Source organism: Cryptomeria japonica, chromosome 6 (genome assembly GCF_030272615.1).
Source record: "Cryptomeria japonica chromosome 6, Sugi_1.0, whole genome shotgun sequence".
NCBI lineage: Eukaryota > Viridiplantae > Streptophyta > Pinopsida > Cupressales > Cupressaceae > Cryptomeria > Cryptomeria japonica.
The window spans coordinates 148,037,754-148,064,686 of record NC_081410.1 but is presented as its reverse complement, the minus strand read 5'-3'; the positions used below and the strand labels follow the sequence as shown (position 1 = coordinate 148,064,686).

Here is a 26,933-nt window from a genome sequence, read left to right as displayed (position 1 = left end):
TTTTGGCAAAGTGATTGAAGTAAGGTGATTGAAGACTTTGTTGGCTGCCATTGCCATTCCATTCTTTTTTTCAGTTGGGTGCCATATCTCCTTGCTGCCATTGTTGACTACATGCCATGATTTTTGCAAAAAATGGCGATTTTTGGGTGAAGTTTGATTTTGCTAAGGAGGGCGATTTTTTGTGTTTGGGGTATCCAATCCCAACTTGGGCGATTTTCCAAATTGCTGCCATCCTTGCTTCTGCAGATCTAAGCTGCCATTAATAACATTTTCAGAATTTGACTTTGGCACCATAGCTGGGAAAATTTCAATTTTAGTTTGGGAGGTCTTGTGCCACATTTTGGTGATTTTCATGCATTCTTGGTGGCTGCCATCATTTCCAGCTTGCTGATTCGCTTCAGATCTGAGGTCTGAAAACTCCATTGTAAGGCGGTTGTCTTCAGAAATTTTCATTTCCAACCACCTAACCATTTTGGCGATTTTGCTTGGAGCTGATTCATTAGCCATTTTTAATCATTTTCAGGGATTTTTAACTACTTTGCAAGGTGTTGGTAAGTCTGAAGTAATCAATTTTCAGACTTGCCCTCAAGAAATTAATTTTTTACCAGCCACACTTACATTCTTGAATATGATTGTTTTCATCATTAAAACTGATTTTTATCGAGTTTATTCACATTTTTGAAGATTGCAACATGTTTTAAAAGTCTGATTTCCAGGTTAACACAACCTTTCACACCTCGCCTTAGTCATCATTGATCCAGTATACTCCTTTGCATTTTAGCTTGCATATTTTCTAAGCATAAGGAGGTATCAATGAATTTTATGAAAGGTTTCCATGCCTTAGTGATGTCACGCTTTGAACTTAATTGTTAAAATTTACCAAGTGTATGGATTATTTTCCTGACTCCATGCTCTAAATTAGCTAAATCTTTAGAAAGTCAGGAATTTTATTAAGAGCATTATTTATTTTCCTAAGTCTGACTTTGAGCTTCGTACAAGTGTGATGTCAAAGTCTGGATATAAGGAAAGGAAAGAACTATTGAAGATGCTGGAGACTGGATTTTATCCAGAGTTTAAGATTTCATCCAGATGGAAGGAGATCACTAATACAAACATGCATTTCCTAGACTTCGACCATATACAACGTCGGATGTTCGGAGCCGGAGATCAAGTTCCTTCCCCAGCCTATGCGAACATTATGAAGAGTGGCATTTTCCATTCCGCTGGATTTCCACAGTCCATACAGTGCAGTGAGCTTATCCTGGAGTGTGCACGATGTTACGATCCGCTCACAAGAATGATCAAGACTCCTAAGGGCATTGTCATCGCCTACCTTGTTGAGGATGCTATTGCAGAGGTGTTCAGGATTCCACGCGGAATGGACATGAAGGATGTGACCAAGGATGAATATGCAGAAAGATACGCGAAGAAGATGGGTGTATGCAAGAATTTGATTAACAAAGAGTGGATGATTGAGCCTAGGTTTCATCATTCCGAGGCTCCCAAGACACTCATGTGCATAGATTTTAAGGAGGAGTATAGTGATTTGATATTCCTACTCAACAGAGTGATGGGGATGCTGCAGGGAGCAATATTTGATGGATGGATGTTCTACTTCATCCAGGATTGTTTTAGAGGAACACTAATAAATTGGTCGAAGATTATAAGTGACAACTTGGATTTTCAGCTGAGGAATGTAGAGCAGTCCAAGTCATTTGCCATTACTTCTTACCTGGTATACCTGCTTGCATGGTTTGTTTCATACAGAGGATTAATATGCAAAGGTGAAATTGGGAATGGGCAAGGACACTTCCGGAGTCATGAATGCTACCCCCAACTGAGCATGTATAGAATTGAAGACTATAAGAGGGTGAATGATTCATTCACTATGTACATCACACAAATGTTGCAAGGCGGAATCCATAGAAGATTGTCCAAGGAGGCAACAGAGTTAATAGAGAAATATGGATCGTGGTATATTCAGTTTCCCACTTTCACATACCTCAGGATTCATGGGTTTCAATCTGAACCCTACAAATTTCCTAGGTATCCGGCTGACAGAATGATCTTGTTGGAAGTGGTGAGACAGCTTCTAGAGTTCGATGTTATTCAGAGAGAGAAGCACAGGACGGGCATGACATTCCCTATTTCAGTTGGGAAGACGTTAGAGGTTTGCCAGTCCGCCATAGCCGCCAGCACTGTGAGTGAGGAGCTTGCATTCTATCGATTCGCTACATACAAGAAAAGAGAAGATTTGATTCAGACAAGAAGGTCGGAAGGATCAGGCGAGAGAAGTTCATCCAAAAAATTGACATAGAGAATTATTGGGCCAACTTGATGGACGAGCAAGCAGTGAAGAGAAGAATGTGGTCCAAAATGTCAGTGGATTTCATGAGGAAGTGTGGACTTTTCCTCATTCCTGATCAGGTATTAGATGATAGAGATCATACACATCCACAATATGAGAGTGAAATAAAGAAGGCAATCCTATTGCCAAATTGGTCAGAGCCAGAGGAGATTGACCTGAATATATTGATGAGAGAAGTCTTGAGTTTCTCCCGCATGTGGGTAGATATACAGATGAATAAGTTAGTTGACATGGGTGTTCCCTTCACTTATGAAAGGATGAAGCTGGAAGAGTCTACTTCTGAGGATGATCAGAGGACTATCAATGATATCAGGATTCATGCAGATGAGGAGAGTCAAGCTCCCAAGAGAAGGAAGAACACGTCAGGAGAAGTCAAGGCCAGAGGGAAGAAGATTGAGGAGGTAAAGAAGAAACAGAAGATTATCATTCCTCCACTTATCATTCCTTCACCCCCTCCCAATGTCTCATCAATCGAAGTAATTGAAGTAACAGAACAGAACAAGGAGACCCACCATTGTTCCAACACAGTGATACTACCTGGGAATACTCATGAATTTCATGCCACAGCGACATCTGCACCTCCTAATGAGAATGAAAATCAGTCGGGATCCCCTACTGTCCTTTTGGAAGTTAGTTTGGGAAATGAGGTATATGATTGGACTAGGAATAATCTTGATGATAATGATGATGTTATCTCGGCATTGAGACGACTTGATCGAGAAATATGTCTCGATGATGGTATGGAGATGGCTGCTATTTCTGAATGGCTGATGAGAAGTATGGAAAAAAGTAAACAAATGATAGAGGTACAGCCTATTGATGATATTGATGACTACCTAACTAGGAGTGCTAAGGAGAAGGAGCCCAAGAGAGCGGAGATTTTGTCGCACATAGATAGAGATGGGACAGGAATGCGGATTGCGCAGATTGTTGTTCCTTTTGCAGGCGTGACAGCGGATATTGCTACTCCCATGGATTTCCAGATCACTTCAGTTGCCCTTGGCTGTACATCCAGAAAGCAAGAATTTCAGGAGTTTGGTGAAAACCTCAAGGCAATCGATGCAAGGTTAGACAGAGAGATTGTGGAGAAAGAAAGGTACAGAGAAGAGAATATCAAACTTAGAGGGTATATTGCAGGGACAAGGTGTGAAGATCCCACCCTTATTTCCCCTATTGCAGTTGACCATGGAATGCATTCACACTATGAGGCAGCGAGAGATACACTCTTAGAGGTGGAAAAGTGGATTGAGAGCGCAAGAAAGCAGGCAGATGATTTCCTTACTCAGTTTGTCCATGCATATGATAGGACAACAAGGCTCGTATTCAGAATCCAGTATTTGGAGGGAGTTTGGGAAGAATTCCGGCCTATCCAAGACAAGACTATTCCATGCCTCCAGGCTTTGAAGAAGATTCCTAATTCCACCTTGGTCAGCGAGAACATTGTGCACAGTGGAGACAAATATGATTTCCATGGCTGGTATTGTTCATTAGCTGTGAAGAAATCAACTTATGAGAATGCCCAATCGAGTTGTATGGAGATGGAAGGATTAATTCAGGACATTCAGATGAAGATCCTTGCCTCGATTGAGGAATTATTGGGTGTTGATCTTAGTGATGTTAGTGATGCTAGTGGTTTACACTTAGCCAAATTAAGAGACAAGATGAAATTTATGTATTTTTGCCAGTTGGACTCTTTGAAGAAGAGTTAGATAGATGACTTGGTCTCTTTGTTGATTCATGTTCATAGTTCGCAGAAGCTCATGCCAGAATGGGAGAACACTTTGAATGCTTGCTCGGATTCACTGGACGTGATTGATTTACAACAAAATACCTTGCCTAGCATTTCCATGGAGAAGTTAGATTCAGTATTGGCTAGATTCTTGGAGTATGCTAGGAGAGAGAGAGAGATGCAAGGAGGAATCTTCTAGAAGATTCCCTATTTGATGACTAGGTATCTTTTCATTGGGCCATATGTTGGTGGTGCCATTTTTTATGTAAACCTAATAAGGGCAATTCTAGGGTTTTGTTGGCATGATCTCGGCTGTTGATCTTAGATCAATCTTGGCCATCCATTTTGTAAGAGACTCTATATATGCCTCCGTGTCTCTCATTTGTAAGAGAGAGTTTTTGTAGAATTGTTGGTATATGCTACAGCTATTTGAATTCTAATCATTGTTCGATTGTTGGTGATTTTGCTCTTCAAATGTTGTCTTTGCATTCATGGTTCTCAATTCCTCCAAGTTAGATTAGAATTTAGATTAGAATTTATTTTCATGTATGTTAGATTGAGTGGAAGATTTGTTGAATTCATTTGTGTGGAATTCTTAGTCCATACCACTAGCCTCTTGTCGCTGGTAAGTGCGCCTTGCATGGTCAACTGGAATTTAAGTAAGCTTAACTTCAGCTATTACTCGTCCCTTGACAAGCATCAACTTGGATTGATGGTGATAGCCTAAAAATCTTTAAGTATACCTTAGACGATTGCACTAAGCTTGTGTCAATACCTGATTGTGAGACCTTGCCTAGTTTGATTCCACTAGATCCATTCATCATTTCCTACATTCCTAGGCTTAGAATAGATTTCCTGAACCCTATTCCTTTTGCCCATTTTTTAGTAAGAAGTAAATCCAGAGCCATATTGATAAATCTTAAGTTGTCAACACACCTATTCCGCATCATTCATGATAATCCAAACATTTGCGTAAGTCCCCAAGTGAAATACAGCAATTCACATCGACCATTGAGTTACCCACTTGTGAAGACCTGACATGTAGAAACCTTGGAATCATTTTAGTTGATCTCATTCTTAGCATCTGAGGTGATTTTGTTCAAGAGAGGGTAAATTACCTTGGTATTTTATTCTGAAATGTTTTGTGCATAAAAAACACATCAACACCCCCACAAAGTGAAGCAATCAGCCACCAAGCTAAATCGTGGCCTCCCCAATCATGGTGCCACCTCTCAAAATCTCTAAATGTGGCTTATTTAGCCACTCAAAATCGTTGTAACCTCCTTCAATGGGGCGCTAAGGTGTAATTGGGCAAAATCGCCCTCCAATCTACAACTCTAGCTTACAAAAATGGTGTCCAATGGACACTTAGGCAAAATCACCCAGCTGGAAACTCTCCAATCTGTTACTTTAACTGTCACATCAGCCACTTATAATATTATTATAATGCTGGCAGGCCCCTTTTAAACTTGTTTTTACCTCAACACTTCACCACACGCAATGTGGGATAAAACTTTGCCTTTTTACAACCACCTGGGAAAATCGATTTGCCTTAGGAAAAAATATTTTAATCATTAAATGATTGTTCGCAGCATTAAATAATTGTTTTGATTATTAAATAATCATCACCAAGGCAAAATCAATTAAATTCCACTCACATTTGCATTTAAAATTGTTCAACTTCATCAAATTTGGCCAATTGGGGAAAATCGCCCCATGTTTAGATAAAAATCCACATTTAAAATCATCATAAGTCATCACAATTGGCATTTGGGCAAAATCGACCCCCATTTGGATACATAAAAATCTCTTCATTTTGCTCATTAAGTCAAAATCCACCTTTTGGGAAAAATCAATCCCCATTTGGATAAGTATCCACACCAATTTTGGTCACAAAACACATTCTGGGGAAATTCGCCACCCATCAGGATAATTATCCACACTTAATTCCATCAAATTTGCTCATGAACTAACTTGGGGAAAATCAACCTCCATCAGGATAGTCAATTTGATCTGCATGAAACTTCATATTTCATCCCTAGGGAAAAATGTGGGTCATCAGGATAATTTCCAACACTTAGACAAAATTTGGGCCCCTTGGTGGAAAAACGTGGTCCATCAGGATAGTTGGGGAAAAACGCCCCTCATCGGGATTTTGAATGGGGAAAATCATGGGTCATCAGAAATATGCTCAAAAACTTGGGGAAAAACATCCCCTATCAAGATAATTGACCCTTAGACCTTAAATTAATGGATTTCCATCAGGAATGTGATGATTTCCACACTCGAAAACACCTAGACATGTCAAATTTCATCATTATGCATCGGGACTTAGTCAAATTTATCTAAATTTGAGTGAGAAAATAGGGATTTCATTGGGATAAAGTGCAATTTTGAATCACCTCCTAGGAGCAAGAAATAATGCTTATGCAAAAAATATCACCAACTTAAAATCTAGACTTAGACCCAATTAGAATCACCTAAAATTTTAACATTTTACATGCATTTGACCCTATTCAAAATTTAAAATCACTAAAAGCACTTAGGTATGATCATATCAAAACTTGAGACTCGGGCATCTAAAAGCTCAAGATTGTTCCCTCACTACCAAAACCCTAAACTAACACGACACAAAAAGCGAGAAAGAGGGGATCCCCTTTTGCAATGGATCGATTTTGTGAAAAGGTCACAACATTTGGCGAATCCACGGGAGAAATGTTCCTGAACATTTCAAGAATAAAGCTCAATCTGACTCTCGGAACCTTCAATTAATCCTTGCATAACATAGCAAAAATGTTAGAAAACACATTTGAAAGGAAGGAATCCAAGGATTGTATCAAGATACTTAGTCACTAATTATCCTAGTGTGTGCAATTGCGTTCATTACGCTCACAAAATTATTGTAAAGTCAAAGGATCCAAAGGGACTCGCTACATGATTTGTCCATACTCCAAAAGCAACCTGGATAATCAGACGTCTATAGCCCTGACGAGGTTATCTGTTGTAATCTCATGAATATTGCTCCACTGTCGGCCAAGCGTCCATAGCCCCGGTGGAGTTACTCGCATGTTCCCATAGCCAATTTTGATATTTCATTTTCTTTGCATTGCTTTCCTTTTCTTTTTTTCGTTTCCTTTCATGATACTTTCTTTTCATGCACTTTCATATTCCGTCAATTCCTTTGGCTTGTAAGCAATGAAGCTTACATGGGTTCGAGAATTATAGTGGCACTGAAGCATCATATAGGATTTGTCACTAGGCACAACTTCACCTAAAAAATTACAATAACTCGGACAAAATTAATGTATAAAATATAATAATCAAATGTATTTGCCCTCTCGGGTAAACGGTTAAATGCAGAAAGTAAATGCACAGAACATAATGGAAATATATTAAATAACCAGCCTCTGTATTAATTCCACAGTCCATGTACAATAAGTGCTTATAACATTACATCTAACACGACTAACATGATCATACTTCGAAGAAAAGGTACACAATATATAATACCCGAAGGGGTGCGACACAACCGTCGCGACTCCAACTACCTACCCATCGACTAACTAACTGACCGCCGTAACTCATTATTACTGACGACAACATAAACATAATATAACAACAAACATAATGATTATTCCTAGCAACATCATCCCCCCTAAGAAAAGAAGTCTACTCCGACGACTTAATACAAAATAGAGATGAACGGCAGGAACTACTGACGCCAGTCGGTCCCGGATCTTATACACTTGCTGCGTCCTCACCTGAAAACCCTTTTTTGCTACCATCCGATGCTCAAGTGCGGATTTCACCAATGTTGCCTCCTTTGCCATCACAATCCTCCTGTGCCTAACCCAAAGTTGTCTGCAAAACACGTTTTTCAGTCTCAGCTTCCACCAACTGCTACTCAAATGATACTGTCTCCCTAGCCAATCTGTCCTCGATAGCCACCCGTGCTGCTCTCCCAGCATCCAACTCCTGGGTACGCTGAACTAAGTCTCACGCAACTATTGCCTCCAACCAGGTGGTCAGCTCCTCCCAAGCCCTCTGTGCATCCACCAAGGCAACCTCACGTCCAGCCGAGACATACTCCGAGTTCCTCAAAGCGTACCAGTCATGCCTGGAGGTGGCCACAATCTGCTAGCACAAATGCTAGGAGACACCTCAAATCCTCCATCACACTCCCCAAAGGCTTAAAACTGAATTGAACTGAATAACTCCCTAGTGTCATACAACTGCGCGGACCTGCAATGCCTTCCCTCAAACTCTGTTTGTTCCCAACCTCCAAATCCATCTCCCTCTACGGCTTATGGCTTCCCCGCCAATGCTTAGCTGCAGGCTTCTTTCTCACAGTACGGACAACCACAACACTTCCCGTGGTATTCTGTAGCTCAAAAATAAATTGGGGGTCTGGGGGCAACGCCCCCAGCGGGGTCGAGGGGCAGCGCCCCTCGTGGGGTCTGGGGCAGCGCCCTAGCGGGGTTAAGGGGCAGCACCCCCGCCGCCAACACCAATTTACAACCCTCAGAACCATACGAAAGTCCATGGCGCACAGCATTTCTGTGATATTTTAAGATGCCAAAAACCTTTTTTTTCCACTTTGAATTTCCAATGTCTTGGCTTCAAACTCCAGCGAATCATTTTAAATCTGGTCGTCATCGTTTTTTTTTCTTCTTGGCACTGTAATGTCCCCAATGGCACCCTGGCCATACAACCTCCCTGTACGGTCAACAACAGCACTGACACCTCCGATCGTGCAAACGGTTAAATGCAGAAAGTAAATGCACAGGAAACATAATGGAAATATATTAAATAACTAGCCTCTGTATTAATTCCACAGTCCATGTACAATAAGTGCTTATAACATTACATCTGACACGACTAACATGATCATACTTCGAAGAAAAGGTACACAATATATAATACTCGAAGGGGTGCGACACAACCGTCGCGACTCCAACTACCTACCCGTCGGCTAACTAACTGACCGCCGTAACTCATTATTACTGACGACAACATAAACATAATATAACAACAAACATAATGATTATTCCCGACAACAAAATGGTGTTAGCATCAAAATACAATAGATGGTTTCCAATCCCGTCAAACACGAATTCAAACCTATGATACACTATACAAAAACAATCTCCAATTCAAAAGAACTTCATGAGGTATTATGCAAGAAATGGATATAACAAAACCAGTGAAACACAGAGTGTGCCTCAACGATAACACCTCCTACATCACAAACGAATATCCCTCAAAATTAACACTAAGCAAGCTGACCTAAACCTGAAGCAAAACCGGAAGCAGACCTAAACTAAGGCAAACTGAAAGCAAACCTATTCTAACTAAGATACAAGGGGTAGGCTTAGAAAGAAACCTCAAGTCGGAAGTAATGCTTGTCCATTGATGGGCAACTGGAGATCCTCACTAGTTAAAGGCCTCAGCTTAAACGCATTCTCTCCCAGTATCTCAGCAATTTGATAGGGGCCTTTCCATAGCTTGTCAAATTTATCGTGATCTCCCCTTCTCTCGTGGACTTTATCCCAATATAGCACTAGGTCAAAAATTCTAAAGGATTTTACCCATGCTTGTCTATCAAACCATCTCTTCAATACGCCTTGGTCTTTGGCAAAATTTTCTAATGCCATATCTCTCTTTTCTTCTAAATTCATCAGTTGTGTCAATCTTGTTTGTACTCTGTCCTCACCCTCCATATAATCTTGGATAAACCTCAACGTTGGAATTCTCAGTTGTACAGGGAAGACAGGCTCTTGGCCATTTACTAGAAAATATGGGGAAGTCCCCAATGAATTCTTCGCTCTTGTTCTATCTGCCCAAAGAGCGAATCTCAATTGTGTGTGCCAATCTTTTGGATTTCTCTCGAATAATTTCTTGATCACACTTAGCAAATTCTTGTTTGTAGATTCGGCTAACCCATTACCCTAAGGATAATAATTTGATGAAAACTGAAGGGTTATACCATATTCAAAAGCCCAATTTGAAAACTTTAAGGCTAACCCATTACCCTGAGGATAATAATTTGATGAAAACTGAAGGGTTATACCATATTCAAAAGCCCAATTTGAAAACTTTAAGGATGTAAAAGCATAACCATTATCACAAACAAGAGCATGTGGCCATCCAAACCTGGTAATGATGTTTTCCTCTACAAATTTAATTGCCACATCAGTTGTACACAACTTCAAAGCTTGAGCTTCTTACCATCGAGTACAGTAATCAGTCGAAGTTAGAATGTACCTGTGTTGTGCAGAGGAAGGTGGATTGATCATACCAATAAAATCTATACCCCACATAGCGAAAGGTTTGGACTCGATCATGGGTTGCAACGACATGGCTGGATTCTTCTCGCGGAAAGCAGCTACTTGGCATGTGTGACATGCCTTCACATGTTCATGAGTATCTTGAAACAAGGTAGGCCAATAATAGCCCTCTCTCAAAATTTGGTGCATTGTAGCCAAACTTGCACCATGAATTGTCCCAAATTTGTTGTGAAAATGCTCCATAATTTGTTTTGCTTCATCTTTTCCAACACATTGCAAATAAATTCCTTCATGATTTCTTCGGTATAATATCGAACCTTGTAGCATAAAATGTTTACTCTTCAATCTCAATGCTCTCTTTTGAGTGGGGGTCATACGAGCAGGACACTTTTGGTTAAGTAAATAGCAAACAATACCTTTATACCATTCATCTAGAGTGACATCCTCAATTGCATAGACTTGTTGGACCAATCCGGGTTCGTCCACTGCTAAAGTCTATGTTAATGCTTGACCTCTAACAAGTCTCATTGATTGGATCTCGATGTCGTACTCTTGGATAGTGGCGACCCACTTTCCTCTTCTTTCTCCTAGTTCATTCTGCATAAGGAGTGTCTTAACTGCTGCATCTGGCACCATGGTGCAAACTTTTGTCCTTAAAATATAATGCTTGAACTTTTTTATTGCTTTCACCAAAGCATAAGCTTGTTTTTCCACATTTGGATATCTCAGCTCCACACCTTTCAACGGTGAACTTGTGAATGCTTTGTGATGTTCATCTTTATCTTCATTTCTTTGTGTAAGAATTGCAGCACATGTATGTTTTGAAGAAAATGAATATAGGTAAAAGGGCCTTGTATAATCAGGACTGAATAGAAAGGGAGCCTCAGCGATAGCGGACTTGATTTCTTCAAATGCTCTCTTAGCTTTTATTGTCCATTCCATCTTGGCATCTTTCTTCAACATCTCGTTCAATGGTCACACTATCTCAGCAAATCCAATGATAAACTTCCTCACAAAATTAATTATACCGAAGGAGGACTTCAGTTCTTTCTTACTAGCTCGAGAGGTTGATCTTTTATAGAGCTTCAATTCTTTTCGGATCAATGGAAATTCCTCTTTCTGAGATAACATGTCCTAGCAATTTTCCTTCTGTGACTCCGAACATGCATTTCTTGGGATTAAGAGATATCCCATTTTTTTTTGCACCTCTGGAATACCTTTCTCAAATCTTCAATGTGATCTTTTTTCCTTGAGAAAATTGTAATGTCATCCATGTAAAAAATGATGCATTTTCCAATTAAATCTTGAAATGCGATGTCCATTGCTCTCTAGAATGTGGCTCCAACATTGATTAAGCCAAATGGCATCCTTCTGTATGCAAATGTATCCCACTTCATGGTGAAGTCTGTCTTCAATCTATCTTCATATTCTACCATCACCTGGTTGTATCTTGAATATCCGTCCAAAAAGGACATTATTTGTGATCCATTCACAATCTGTAATACCTTGTCCAATGATGAAAGTGCATAGTTATCTTTTTCCGATACTCAATTAAGATTTCAAAAATCAACACAAAGTCTTCTCTCTCCATTCTTCTTTCTAATTGGGACCAAGTTGGTGACCCATGTTGAGTGTCGCACAGGAAAGATAATCCTGGCTGAAAGCAATTTCTTCACTTGTTGACATATGAGAGGCTCCAACAAAGGGTTCACTGGCCTCTGTCTCTGCCGAGTGGCTTACTATCTAGCTTCGAGGGAATTATATGTGTAATGATAGATGTATCATATGTCTTCAAATCATCATATCCCCATGCAATCACATCGGGAAAATCTCTCATGTTCTTTTAATATGCCTTCCCTTTCATTTGGTGTGCATAATTTACCTATGAACACATTCTTAACTTCTTCATCATTTCCTAAATTGACTGTCTCACAGGGACCTCCCTCAGAGTCTCGTGGTCTTTCTGCTTTCATCTTATCTCGATCAAATATCCTTTCTAGCTCTGCCACCCCTTTAGGAATAGTGTTCGTTTTCAAATTTAGGATGCCCTCAAGATCATACTCTACTTCTTCTGCTTCCTCTTCATCAATAATCTGACTTAAGAAAATATCTAAGTTAGTCAAAAAATCCAATATATGCTTATCATCTTCAAATACCTGGAAATTGGTAATATTGTTTGGTTCGGGTGGAATTGAAGCTAGCTCCACTGTGAACTTCTTCAATCCTTCCATGGCAATAGGTGCCAAGGAACTGGTAGCCTGTGCAAGTGCATCTGCCACTTGGTTCTGTGATTTGTATATTGACTTGATATTAAAAGCATCAAACCTTTCGATGAGATCCCATACCCTATTACGGTATCTTGTCAATCTTTTGTCATGGCAAACATATTGCTTTCGCACTTTGTCTTGCAACAATCTCTGAATCTCCAAACACATGTAAAATATTTGCTTCCTTTTGAATGGCTAACAGTAATCCATGAACTAAGGATTCATATTCAGCAACATTGTTCGTACATGGAAACTACAATCTATGAGTAGCCAAATAAGTCTCCCCTGCGGGACTAATCAATTCAAACCCAGCTCCGGATCCTTTCTTTGGCTTGGAATCATCAAATCTCAATGTCCATACTTGACCTTCATTGTTTATTTCTTCTTTTTCTTCAATTCTATCTTTAATTTCCTCATCTTGCTTGGGTGAGGCCTCTTTGATTTCTTCAAGTGTTAAAACTTCAAGAATTCTCTTATGTATCCGGTTCAAAGCTATCTTGCACATCATGCAAGATAATTTGGAATGAGATGCATTGTGAATTCTACACCAATTCGGCAATAGCAAATCTTGAATATGGGCACGGTTGCCTAACTCAACTCCTTGTTGGATGCTCTTAAACACAAATCTTCTGAAATTTTCAAACATGTCATTGCCTTCATCTGAATCACGATCACTTTCAATGACCATCTCTGTAGAATTCACAATCTCTTGTTGATCTTTGTTCTATCTCTTTTGCCGGGCTCTAAAGCATCAAGACCTCTGCAACGTTCGGTCTATAAGTTCCCAGATCAGTTTCTAGGAAAAGAATCTCACTGTTTTCTCTATATTCTGTTATCATCAATCTTAATCTAGGGGTACTGTCAATCTTGATCTGGTTAGGTACACCTCTCCATGGCAGCCACATATGAGAAAAGCCGGTTGAAAAGTATCCATTTAATCTCCTTGACCAATCTCGGCTTAGAAGCATGCCATATCCATCGGGAATGCCTACAACTGATATATCTATGAATTGCTGGACTCTAGGATCTGCAGCCAACTGCGTATGAATATTATTAAGTTCTCTGATCACAGGTACCTCTGTCTTATCCAACTGTGTAACTCTTTTACTTGTTTGCATAGGCTGTGATTGAATTAACTTGTGTTTGCAAATTAGCTCCAATTGTGGTCGAGAGTGTTGTAAACCACATATTTTGGACCCTATGTTGTGTTCATGCATTAAGCAATGTATTGGAAGCTTGGGAAGATAACTTGGGTAAAGATGGTAGTGGTAGAAGTTAGGGACATACAAAAGCTTGTATAATCACTATATCTCAGATTTTCAAGATGTTTTCTAGACTTTTTAGGATGTTTTCAAGAGATCACATAAAATTAAGAATGCATTTTTTTCATTTTTCAATTTGTATTTAATTTTAGAATTTTTATTATAGCTTTTTCAATTTAATATATATATATATATATATATATATTATTCACTTTTTAAAGTTTGTCTTTTCTTGCAAATACGTTTGCTCTATCATTTCATCCTAAGTCACAGGGTTCGCCGAATTTCAACCATGAAGTTCAAAATTCGGCGAACTCCAAAACGTGAATAAAAATACATTCAAATTCGCCTTAGATTCGTGCGGCTAAAGTTTATAGTTTTTTCGTTCTTGGCCGTCAATTTAAAAAACCCTAAATACGGAGCGGGTTGAGCTTTGAAATATGCACAAAGAGGAATATCAATGTATCACTGTTTTTTCCGTCTATCCATTACAGTTATTGTCGTTTATCCTTCCATTCTCTCCATTTTTTCCTGCGTGCCACTATTGTTTTTCCCATTCTATCCTTCGCAAATTTCACAGGCGACCGGATTTTTGTCTCTGCTCCATGAAACTCCCGATGGTTGTGCTCGCATGCTCCTTCCTCCTCGAGCTGATCTCATTAGGGCTTTTTGCGAACGAACCTTTTATTTTTAAGTTTTGTTTTTATTTTAATCTTTTGTTTTTTAAAATAAAATTTAGTAACTTTATATTTTATGATTTTAGCCCATGTCCTTTGTTTTTTCATTTTATTTTTTAAAAATTATTTAAATTCGATTTTAAAATAATAATATATTTACTGTTTATCTTTAATATTATTTAAATTAACATTTCAAGCACATTTATATTATAATATTTTAAAATTTATTACAATATTATTAATTTTTATTTTATTATTTATATATTAAAAAATTAAATTTATTATATATATTTTTTGAAAGATTGTATAAGGCGAATTTAATGTCGATTTTTTTTTCGAATTTTTCACCCGTCGAATTTCATCCGAATTTCATCGTTGCCGAACTCGAACTCGAATTCGAACCTTGTGACTTAGATTTCATCTATTGTATAGATAATTATATATGTTTATACAAACACTTCGAGCATTGGGAATATTTATGAGCCATTTGACAACATGCTCTACTAGATGAAGCAAACAATTTGTAGCAAAGACTTTGATATGGAATTTTATGAGGAGCATATTAAGTCCAATGCAACATAGAGGTGGAACAAAATCTAAATCCCACTTTATATGGCACAGGCAGCTTATGCTCCTTACCCCTAGTTCTATACAACTAGATCTAACAAAGTGCCTTCTTTTGACGATGATGAGATAATGGAGAGGTTTATGAAGGTTTTGAGGAAGATGTTAGACACTAAGGATGTCTCTAGACTTTGGGATCAATGGATTACATTTGTCAATCTTTTAGGTCTAATATTCAATAAACTGGAGTCTAAGATTGGTAAATGTACTTTTGCTCATTAAAAGACCACACTGGATGGTAGACATAGCATGGGAATCATACAATGAAGTTGAGGACACTTGCCATCCCCCTAAACTTATATGTAGCTAGTTCTTCTCTAATAGAGAGGAATTGATCCTCATAAAACTTCATATATTCCATCAAGAAGAATAGGCGTCAACTCTATGAATAGTGTATTGTGACTTTAGGATCAACAAACTCTTTAGTATTGATAGACTCTAGCCACACATTAAGATCTTGATCAAGAAAATACTAGACATATTTATGACGAGAAGTAGGTGCGATGGGGATTGGTTGGTGTCCTATTGGATGAGTAACAATTGATATTGGGAGTGACTTGTAATGTCCCATTTTTGTGGAGTGATTGGAAGTGTCCCTTTTAGCCTATTTAATTCTTGTAGGCTAATTTCGGGGTTTGATAGGGAATTAATTAATTAATTAAAATTGTCCAATAATATAAAATTCTGTATGTTTTTATTTTAATTAATTTATTAAAGTGACTTAAAAGGCAAATATAATAGTCACTTTACAAAAGTGCCTAAATGATATATTTTGATGGGGAAATTAAAAGAACCTTCAGGAAAGTTCTATGGTAGTTTATACAAGGTGATTTGGGAGCTCATTTGCACATGCTGGATTTTATTCTCTTTTGTGAGTTTTGAAGCTTTTTGTGAGAGCAATCCCTAAGACGAATACCCTTGGGTTCTTTCTTGGTTGATTCAACGAAAACCCATTTCAACCAACCTTAGTGGATTCATTTAGGATTCAAATCGTGCCTAATGAGTAAGTAATTAATTTGAAGTGATATTTTCTTCCAAACTACAATTTGCAATTTTAATGAAGTTTGTTCTGCAAAAATAAAATTGTTGAGGAGAATATTGGAGTTGACCTATTCGAATGTCTGTTTTTGCATTGACTGGCTGCCATTTTAAGGGAAATTTAATGTGCCAAAATTGTAGGACGTCAGCCTTGAATTATTTATTATGTTGATACAGTTTTGGCCTCCTTGGATATTCTTGCTGGAAGCCATTAGGAAGCTTATGTCTGCTGCAGATCTGTGGAGTTTGAATATCTTAAAAACTCTACCAGTGGCCCAGTTATGATGGTGTTTGAAACTTAATAAAGTTCATCACCTATCTTCTAAGAGAGACATGTGGTGATAGGGAACCATTTGAGCTTAAGAAAGAAACAAATAAAAAAAATCTCCTCCCTTCTTTATAATTGTGGAGCCTCTAAGAAATCATGGGAAGAAGAGCACCACTTCCCAAAAGGCATCGTTTTCCCCCATTTCAGCTGTTGCCACATTCTATGATAATATGATATTGCTGGGCATTAATTCTCCTTGGGCTGATGTGAGGAAATGAAGGGAGTTCGCAGCAGTTTCTGAGCAAGACATGGGGTTTGTGAGCTGCCAGAAGTCAGGCACTGTGTAATGTCCCCATTTTGTGAGCATCATAGTTTGTAAGAATTAGCCTATCATTTGACCCTCGTAGGCTAACAATTATTGATAGAGGGCCTCGTGTGGCAGTTACTTGGTGATTAGAGACATTACTCTTCAGCTGGATTCAGGTTTTGGCCTTTGCACAGGGTTTTTGACTCAGATTGGCACACTTACTATTTATAGTAAGTTACTATTTTGGGAGAGTCAGGGTTCCTATTAATAGAAAGACCCCTGAGCAGAGCTTATTGGTAGTGTCAACCTTGATTGGGCTTTTGCAACTATTTCTAGACTCAGTTCCACATACTTACTATTTATAGTAAGTCACTATTCAGGGTTTCTGTTTTTAGACAGGCATCCAATCACATGGAGAACAGGGAGAGTCGACTCCTGGCTCAGACAGTTTAGCAATCAAACAAGTACATCAAGAGATATTAAAGTTTAAGTGACTTAAGTGATTTATTTAATATTTTAATATTATTATAAAGTTCTAAAGTAACTTTATAATAATAAAGTCACTTTAATATAATAAAGTGCGTTAAGTGAATAATTTAATGTGGGAATAAATCTTTTATCCCACATTGGCCAGGAAGGTGTTTGAGCTCTCTTAAGGAAAGAATAAAAGGAAAGGCAAGAGTTCATTCTCGACATCCAATTGATGAATTGTAATTTTTGAAATGGGAGAAGTTTGAGAGAGGAAGAAACCAGGGTTTCAACCTTTGCACTTTGGAGAGCGTAAATTCTTCGAAGTTTAGGGCATCTGAGGTGCTGAAATAATCACTGATATTTGCCATTGGGAGTGACTTCATTCAGGGTCACTATTTATGCACAAATTGAAGAAGAATCCATGGAATGTTGAGCTGATTAATGAATTTCATCTGGAAGTTGAAAGACCATATTGGAGGAAACATTGCCAATTCATTGTCATTATTTATTTTGTGAGCTGCTACAGTACCCGCGTCTACAGTGTCGTGAACAGTGCGCATGAACAGTGTCGTGAATAGTGCGCTACAGTGCCGTGAACAGTGCGCATGAACAGTGCCGTGAACAGTGCACTACAGTAGTTGGAGTTCTATAGAAGGGGATTTAGAAAGGTTGAACAGCTATATATATTTGACAAGGGATTTGCATATGAGGAGAATCAAACCAATATATCAAGGCAGCCATTGAAATACCAGGTTTTCTATCTATGGTCATTGTATTAGAAAATCATTACTTCATTGCATCATTTTCTATTATGATTATATCATGAAATACTTGGAGGTTGCATATGTTTAATGGAGATATAATTTGCATATTCCACATTCATGGTAACATTCAACATTGATCAACCACTTAGCTTTCATGCCAATTGTTTGCTTAAATGCCTAATGGTTGTAGGTATACATTGGGATGCATGACAAGTGTTTGTCTTAATGTCAACTAGCTGTACTAGTTAATTTCAGTCATTACATGTGTGGAAAGGTCTAAAACAGCTAGTATATCATTTCTATAACAATTTTGCATTGTTAGAAGCTTTCCATAACTTCATTTGTAGCCTACAAACCCAAAGAAGACAAAGAAAGAATTCACTACAGCGGCTTCAAACATTGTATGCCAAATGTTTGACAATATTCCTTGGTGTTCATATAAGCAAAACAGGGTCAGATTAGCCAAGGGATATTACACACTGCCTTGTCTGAGTTTGCTAATGTTTGGAAAGTCGTGACAGTAGCTTGGAAAAGATTTTTAATCACCTTTCATGGGGCAGCTACTGCTGTAATTACTTCTGTGTGGTTCCCTCTGCCATTTCATAAGGTTAGTGCTTTGCTCAAGCATATTTTTGTAATCTGTTATGTTAATCTTTATTGTTTCGGTAATATGGAATGAGAGACAACTGTTTGTCATATAGCCTCATTAATTTGGTGAGTGTTCAATTGAGTTCTGTGAAAGAGAGATACCTTGATAACCTTGAATAAATTATTCAATTAAAGTATACTCAGAATTTCCTCTTAGAAACTGTTTGAAGTAATGCCTGAGCACCAAATACCAAAAATTGCAAAAATTTGGATTAGAAAATTGGTTTAGGTTATTACATGACTCAAAGTTAAGAGGCTGATTTTGGTATTGATATCCTAGATGAGATGCAGCACTAGGAGGTACACTTGATGTGATGTTTAACTTTATGTCATACTGCTATACCTATTATTGTACATTTTGTAGTGTTTGGCCCAATAATATATTTGTAATGAAAACAATGAAATTTTAATTGCTCCTATACTGGAATTAATAAACATTGGATCATGAATATGATGCATTATGTGAATATCTAGACATGAATCCCGGTGAATCTTAATCTTCATGTACAGCTATATTTGTTTTAACATTCAAGTGTTGTAACTTGTTTTAATTTCCTATATTTTGAATTCTACAATGTAAAATTTTCGCTCTTTATATTTAAGATTTTAATATATTGCCATCCCTGAAAATTGGCATCTTGTCACTACCATCCCTGAAACGCATCCCTACATTTTCTGCTATCCTTGTCTTGGAAATGCCACGAACCATAAAATATTTGTCTTGAATAAAACGTACATGTCATCCAACAATAATCATTTTTTGCAGAAAGAGCTTGGGTTGAGGTTAAAACACTATTTCGAAAGTAATACCACTTTGAAAGCCAACAACGACTCAATGCTTTCCTTGGAAACAGGATTTGTGAAAAAATGGAATCTAACCAAACCACAGTATCAATTCTATATAGGAGCTACAAGCCTAATGTGAGAGTGACACTATTATGAGTCATGACCAACTGTTGCCAGCTTTAAACGAAGAATTCATAGAAGATTTTGATGTAACCATGTGGCATGACCTTTAAAGGCATGTATCCCATATAACAACTATATAACGAGAGTCTATCCCAACATGCATAATTAGTTCTTTGGTAGTCATGCATACTTCTTAAACCCATAACTAATTCTCGTTGCCCTCTTGGTGAGTGAGAATTGAACTATCACTTTTTGATATGCAACAAGAGAAAATAAAATGCTAGATCAAAAGAAAACAAATGTCCTTTTCTCAAAGTTCTGTATTGGCTAACAGCCCAGTTGCATAAGTTTTGAATTATAGTACTATAAGATGGCTCCTGCATAGGTGTTAATCATGGCATATGTGTAATGTCCCCTATTTGGACTTTACCCTATTTTGCCCCTGAGTTCCCTAATAAGGTAATGGAGTATATTTAGGAATGTAAATTGCCAACTTATATCTTTATTTAGATCCTGCAAACAAGTTAGTTATTCATGAAAGATTATTAACATATAATTTCATAACATTAATTACATCATATGCATGGGGATTCCTTTAAGGCTTTACCCAACAACCCATCATCGTTATGGAGCACCCTTGGGAGATCATACAAGGCACCTTGAGCCGTTACATTAAGCCCAGGAGCACAAAAGGACACCCGCCATTGAGCCTCCCAGTCCCACTTGGCGTGTCTCTACCTGAATGGCTTCCTAGCTACTTGCATTCCTCATATGCACTTTCTGCCCTCCATAACAGGAGGGCAGATTGGATGAAAGTTTTAAAGGAATCATTATATATCTATTCTATTATGCATAGACAACATAATAGCAAGAATAACAGCATATATAAATATATATAACAGTAGCAATATGTAACTATGTAATATTCCTACTTCCTATCAAATGGAAGACAAATAACAATTCAATCAAACCAGAATGCCATGCATTATACTTCATACCAAATTACTTGACCAGTATGTAAACTGCTGTCTAATTTATTAATAGTGAGAGTGTAAATCTTTTGCTTGTTCGAATGCTTATTCTCTCTTCTTCGATGCTTATTAGGTCACCTTCCTTTATTCATTCCATGATTGATGCCTTTTTCCCCTAAGGAGGATCCTTTCTATATAATTGTGGAGAGGGTGAAGCATCACCTCTCTTCCCGTGGTGATGTCCCTTCCAAAAGGGTTCCTCACCTGCTGACTCTTCATCCTATGTGAGCTGGGTTTGGTGTTTAACAATTTCTTATGGATCGCCTTAGGATTAAGCATTGTCTAGTGTGGCGAAGATATATTATACATTTTCCTTTATATTTAATATGGTCAGGGCATGACAGTGGCATCTGCATAACTTATTTCCATATCATCGTGCATTATGACCTTTTATTATTTACTAACAGCACTGCCTTGATATGGTTTATACACTTAATCAATTGTTTAGTTAAATAGATATAACCCGTGTCTCATAATAATTGTTCTGGTCAGTCCAAAAGAATGGTTATTCAAGTTTGTTTTGACGGGGATATGACAATATGTAGTAAGTATCCATTTCCACTGGTTTGTGTCCACTGATTCATTTGTCAGTGTCACCAAACACTTACATAATGAGTTTTTAAGTTTCAGCTGCATACCTTAATATAATTATCACGAGTAGACAATATATAATTTGCTAGATGCATGACATAACTGTATGGTGTGTTACTATTTTCTATGGAGTCCTAATTGGATTTTGTCCAGATGAGTAACACCTGTGCGTTTTGTTTTATTGGCTTGATGTATCTCATTCTAGGGTGTTATGAAAAGCCCAATGATTTACAATTTGATCTCATCTCATTTGATTAAAATTTAAGTTAAACTGTTAAACATTAGGTAGAGTTTACAAAGAACATGGGGGTAGGCTCAGGTCCTTAATATGGTTACACTCAAACATGTCTCATGCTGACCCCATGGTGACAAATAGGGATGGGCTTAGGTCAATACATTGCCACAAGTTTGACCCCTACTTGAAGGTGCCTCGTGACTAGTACAAGGTGCTCATACATGGAAATGGAACTTTGGTTTGGGGTGTGGAACTCAGCATCCTACCGCGCACCCCAAATCTATTGGCCAAACACCTTTTTTTTGGGGACCTGAAGCAATTGTTTTCTTTTGCATTTCAATTTCAGGCTTATTTTGATTCTTTATATGGTTGAAATGAAGTTGATATGAATTTTATGTTATATTGCCTTGATATCATTTTTAAGGTTTCATAAGTTCATCCATAAATAATCCAGGGGTTTGAAAGCAAGAGACTATTGTTGATGTTGTAAATTTAACAAATCTAAAGGATGGAGGATACAGGTTTTTACTAAGGTTATAAAATATTTAACATTCCTTTTGTGATGTGTATCAGATTGGTCCCAAGCGCTTAGAAACTGTGAAACAAGGTGGCAGTGCTTATGGTCTGCATTTGCTGTTTGGCCGAAGTAAAAAGCATACCTGATATATTTTGGTTTGAAACACCAAATGTAAATGAGAAAATGAGGTAGGATTTAAACAGGCGATCATGTTGCCTCTCATTTTTTCAATTTATTTCTTCCAGCATTGAAAAGGGTAGAACTGAATGCTTCTTTTAAGTTTCTAAAAATGGTTGTCTACATTTGATTCTGGATGCTACTTTCTTATCATCAGAAATACACTATGGTATTTGCAAAGTTCACCATTTTTACTCAATATATTGAAAAATAAAAAAGCTCACCAATTTTGTTCATTGTTGTAGAAGCGAAGGTGCAGACAAGAATTGTCAAAGGAATTCTACGTTATTTCACTGTATATTTGACATTTGTTACACATCTTTTTTGTTTTAAACAAGTTAATGTTGCAAAGAATTCTAAATTACAACCCACTTATTTCTTGTAATGCCAATAGCTCTAGCCATAATGGCAAGATGAGGTATTTGGAGTTCAATACTTAAAGAGTGGGGAGTCTCTTACAAAATTAATAAAATTCTGTAATAATCATAGCTAATTACAAGTTGTAGAAATTTCCTAGTGCAAGCTGACAGCTTGAAAGATGTCAGTTTCATTTAGTTCCATGATGATTTAAGCAACAAGTGGAACTCAGATTTGTCTCTGCATTCCTCGTCACGCATTTAAGAAAGAAAGCATAAGTCACATTAACTAGATTGTAAAGACATCACAGATCAAGATTACTATATTCTATGTATTCTAGTCTCTTCACTATGTTTTCTTTTCCTACAACGAAATGGCTTTTGTTGCAACATCACTGTGTTGCCTCATTTTCATACAAACTTTTTCATGGGCTCTTCTTATAAAAAAGTATAAACCCATTTCACAGTTTTGTAAAGAGGTATTGTTCTTTTGATAAAGACCATTTAATCTTAAAACAGTTTGTCATCAAGAGTCAATTTCTAAAGTTTCACCTGATTTTTTTTTCTTTTCTGTGTGGTCGATGAGAGGCAATTGGGTGCAGAAGAATTAAAAAGGAAGATTGAAATTGGCATTTGAGAATTCCTCAATGCCAAGTGTTGTGACGTCTTCACACATCACCCCATTGCAAATGGGGACCCCCTAGTGCTTTTTCGTTTTTTAGGGCAGTTGTTTCGCTTAGGTTGTCCTAGCTTAGCAGTAGCTTCCTAGTTTTAGCCTTTGCTTGTGAAAGGGTGTCAGTTAGAATGTTAAATTGTTAAAATGACCCAAAATTTCTCTAGGTGTTGAGTTTCAATTTGCCTTAAAGTTCAAATGAAAAATGATGAAAATGTTGCAAATTGGTGTGAATTTTGTGTGGAAGTGTTAATAGCCCCAATGGGAGTCATTTTTCCACTTGTAGGAAGTGAAATATGTCAAAAATGCACAGAGTCCCGATGGACTTCTATTTTCCACCCTTCAAATTTTGGGAAAATGATGAAAGTCCCGATGGAAATAAAATTTCCACTGTGCAAAATGATAGAATTTGATAAGTCTAGGCTTTTAGAGTGAAAATTATCACAGTCCCTGATGGAAAACCTTTTTATCACCATGAAGTTAAGGCATAAAAGTGGCAGTCCCGATGGGAGGCTTTTTTCCACTTTTATAGAGATGAAAATGAGGGTAGTCTCAATGGAGCATGAATTTCCACTCATGGACTAAGTTTACAAGTGTTTTTGGGCAAAGCATAAGGTGTCTCAATGTAGGTCATTTTTCCACCAAGCCTACAAGAGCAAAATGCATGAAGAAGGTGAGTCTCGATGACCTACATTTTTCCACTTCAAAGGGGTAAATGACCAAGTTTAAGTGCAATTTGAGTGTCCTAATGAGGTTCGATTTTCCACTTGAGAGGGGAAGGTGACTAAGTGATGAGCAAACAAGATGAATTTGAGTGTTTTGTTGGAGGTCAATTCTCCACGGGCTATTTTGTGAGGATTTGACTAGTTTGAATGTCCAGGTGCACATCGATTTTCCACCAGAATGGTATTATGACTAAGTTTGATGAAATTTTAAAGGAAATTGAGTCTCGATGCAATGTGAATCTCCACTTGAAGGTAAAATACAATGATTTTCAATCAATTTTTTGTGTCCTGATGAGGTCAAGTTTCCACTTGGGAAAAATGTGTGAAGGAAAGTGGATCAATGATAAAAATTTAATGTCCAAATTGACATCGATTTTCCCTTACATGATTAAAGGGGGCTTTCAAAGGTAAAATGAATGCGATTTTAAATAGCTAATTAGTCCCAATAAATATCGATTTCCCACCATTGCATTTGGTGGATAAACAAAGTGGAAAATAAGTTAAAGTTTGATATCCAAATACAGGTTAATTTTCCTATGTGGCTGGTTAAGAAACTTTTATCCCACATTCATTGTTTGAACTCTCAGTGAGCTGAAAAGGGAGAGTTGAAGAATTGCCATTGCTGGACGAGGTACAATTTTGTCTAAGGCTCTAGGTTGCGCCACCATTGGGAGATATTTTGAGCATTAAGGGGTCGCCATTGCTGGTTGAAGGCATTGCACCACTATTGAAGACATCAAACACCATCCTTAGGGGCATTTCACAAGACATTGGAGGGTGACACCATTGCATCAAAGAGAATCACAGTGTTTCCAGGCCATCCACCATTACTGGCTGAGGACGTCACTTCCAGCCATTATCTCAGACTGAGATATATCATTCCCAGCTTCAACAGACACAAATTGTATCAACTATAGGGGTTGTCCTATAAAGAAGACCATTCCCAGCCAATAGAACACAATTTTCAGACCTACTTTCAGACATCATTATCAGAAATCAGAGTTGGAACGACACATTTGATTGCATTATTCACTCATTTTCTGACTATGGAAGGGGCAAATTTCCACTTAAGCTGAAAATTTTGATCAAATTTCAACCTAGTCCTTATGACAGTCGATTTTCCCTTTGCAGGATTAAGTGAGCATTTAAGATGAAGTTGAAAACCAAATCAGTCCCTATGAGTGACGATTCTCCACCATTTCATCTGGTTGAAGAAAATGTGGAACAAGGCACTCTCTATGGGTTCCGTTTTTCCACCTAGGCAACAAAGTAAGTGATTTAGTCCCACATTCATTATGTGGTGGAGGCCAACAAGGCACACATGAATAAAGGTGGAAGGGGCAAGGAGAATAAGACATAAGTTGGAAATACTTCATTGCAGATCGAAGATAGGGAGGGAGATTGAGCAAACAAGAGGGTGCAACTCTTGACAACATTTGGCAGCGATTTTCAGACCTATGAACATCATTACAAGACAACCTTGTTATCAACAAATCCAAATCATAGACAGGTTGTGACATCCTCTATAACTGCGATGATCATTAAATGGTAACTTTCAAATCATGCGCTCAACATTGCAAGATTAATTCAGACTCAAAGTCATGGAGAAAGAAGCATTATCATAAGGCAGATTGTATATACCTCCATTTTTTGCAGCAAAATCAAGGTTTAATCGCTGGCAAAGGAAGATTAAGGTGGATCCTTCGATCAACGCCTTCACCCAGGCATCAAAACCAGGGACTATGAATCAGATCATAAGGCAAATGAGGAGCGGATTCCAGGAGCAAAAGTCCCTATACCCCACGATTTTCCACTTAGGGGGTTAAAATGCATTAAGAGGGAGTGATTTCCAAATGGTCCCAATGGGGGTTGTTTCTCCACTTGGGGACCAAATCTGCAAGGAGATTGAAAGGGGGATATGCAAAGTGCTTTGCCCCTATACCTATCGATTCTCCACAAAGGGACAAATCAATTCAAGGATCAATGACAAGGGATTCCCTATGGCCTTCGAATTTCCATCATGTAAAATGATCATGAAGATACTGAGAAATTTCAAGGATTGAATTAGTCCCTACAAGAATTGATTTCCCACCAAGGTTGAAACAAGGTTTATCCCATAGGTGTTTGATTCAACATTTGTTTGTTTTGTAGATCTGCTACAAGGAAGGGAAGCATGATTATCAAGGCTTGGGGTGAAAGAGGATGTAGCTTGCAGGGATACCAAGGGCTCAACACTTGAAAGCAACAAATGATGAAGGATGAGCCCCAAGATGACAAGCATATTGCAAGGGCAACATCACAAAGGCGAATCTAGGGGATCAACATTTCAGGGATTGGAAGAGGATTTGCCAAGGCAAAGATTTCCAAAAGCAAAGATGTGGACTGGATCAAACATAAAGAAGACTTCATCTTAATGGTGAACAAATGAAGGAAAGCAAGTTCAAAACGTAAGCACAAAGGATTTCACATCAAGAAATCAAGAACTACAACAAGGAATTCCAAACATCATGAAGAATGTTCAAGGCAAATTGATTAAGTCTACAATGCAAGATGATGTGGCATCCCAATCACCATTCATCCAATCAAAAGGGTTCCAAGTAAGCTTTCATTCAAGGGGGAATAAGTTACACGTGGCGCTACATGAAATATTATTTATCTTACCTATCCTCATCTCTCATTGGCTAATGTAATGGTGGTTGTAACAAACCCTAATTAGAGTTTTATCTTGTGATAGTGGTCATTGATATTGAATCAATGTGAGTCATTCATTGTAATGAGACCTCTATATAAGGCTCAACTCTCTCATTTGTAAAGGTTAATGTTAGAAGAGTAGAAGAATAGTTGCTAAAGCAATTAGGAATTAGAAGTTAGAGTAGGGTATATGAATATACACTTTTCTTTGAAGATATGGTGAAATTTGTTGTTTCAACAAGTTGCATGGTTTCTACTTCTCATTTGCTTTTATGTTGATTAGATGAATGAAAGATTTTATGGATGATTAATGGTGAA

The 26,933-nt window shown here is 37.8% G+C and overlaps 1 protein-coding gene across 5 annotated transcripts in view; it reads left to right on the top strand.

The window, feature by feature from the left end:
• Nucleotides 1–22,878, top strand: part of LOC131064993 (uncharacterized) — a 174,023-nt gene extending 151,145 nt beyond the window's left edge. For 4 of the 5 annotated variants that reach the window (XM_057999350.2, XM_057999353.2, XM_057999351.2 and 1 more), the window contains 2 exons: nt 22,050–22,181; nt 22,416–22,878. In XM_057999350.2, coding sequence (XP_057855333.2) covers nt 22,050–22,139 — 90 coding nt within the window. In that variant the 3' untranslated portion in view covers nt 22,140–22,181; nt 22,416–22,878. Of the gene's footprint in view, nt 1–22,049; nt 22,197–22,415 lie in introns of all 5 variants that reach the window. The other variant, XR_009111360.2, reaches the window with a different exon arrangement.
• The last annotated feature ends 4,055 nt before the right edge of the window (nt 22,879–26,933 follow it).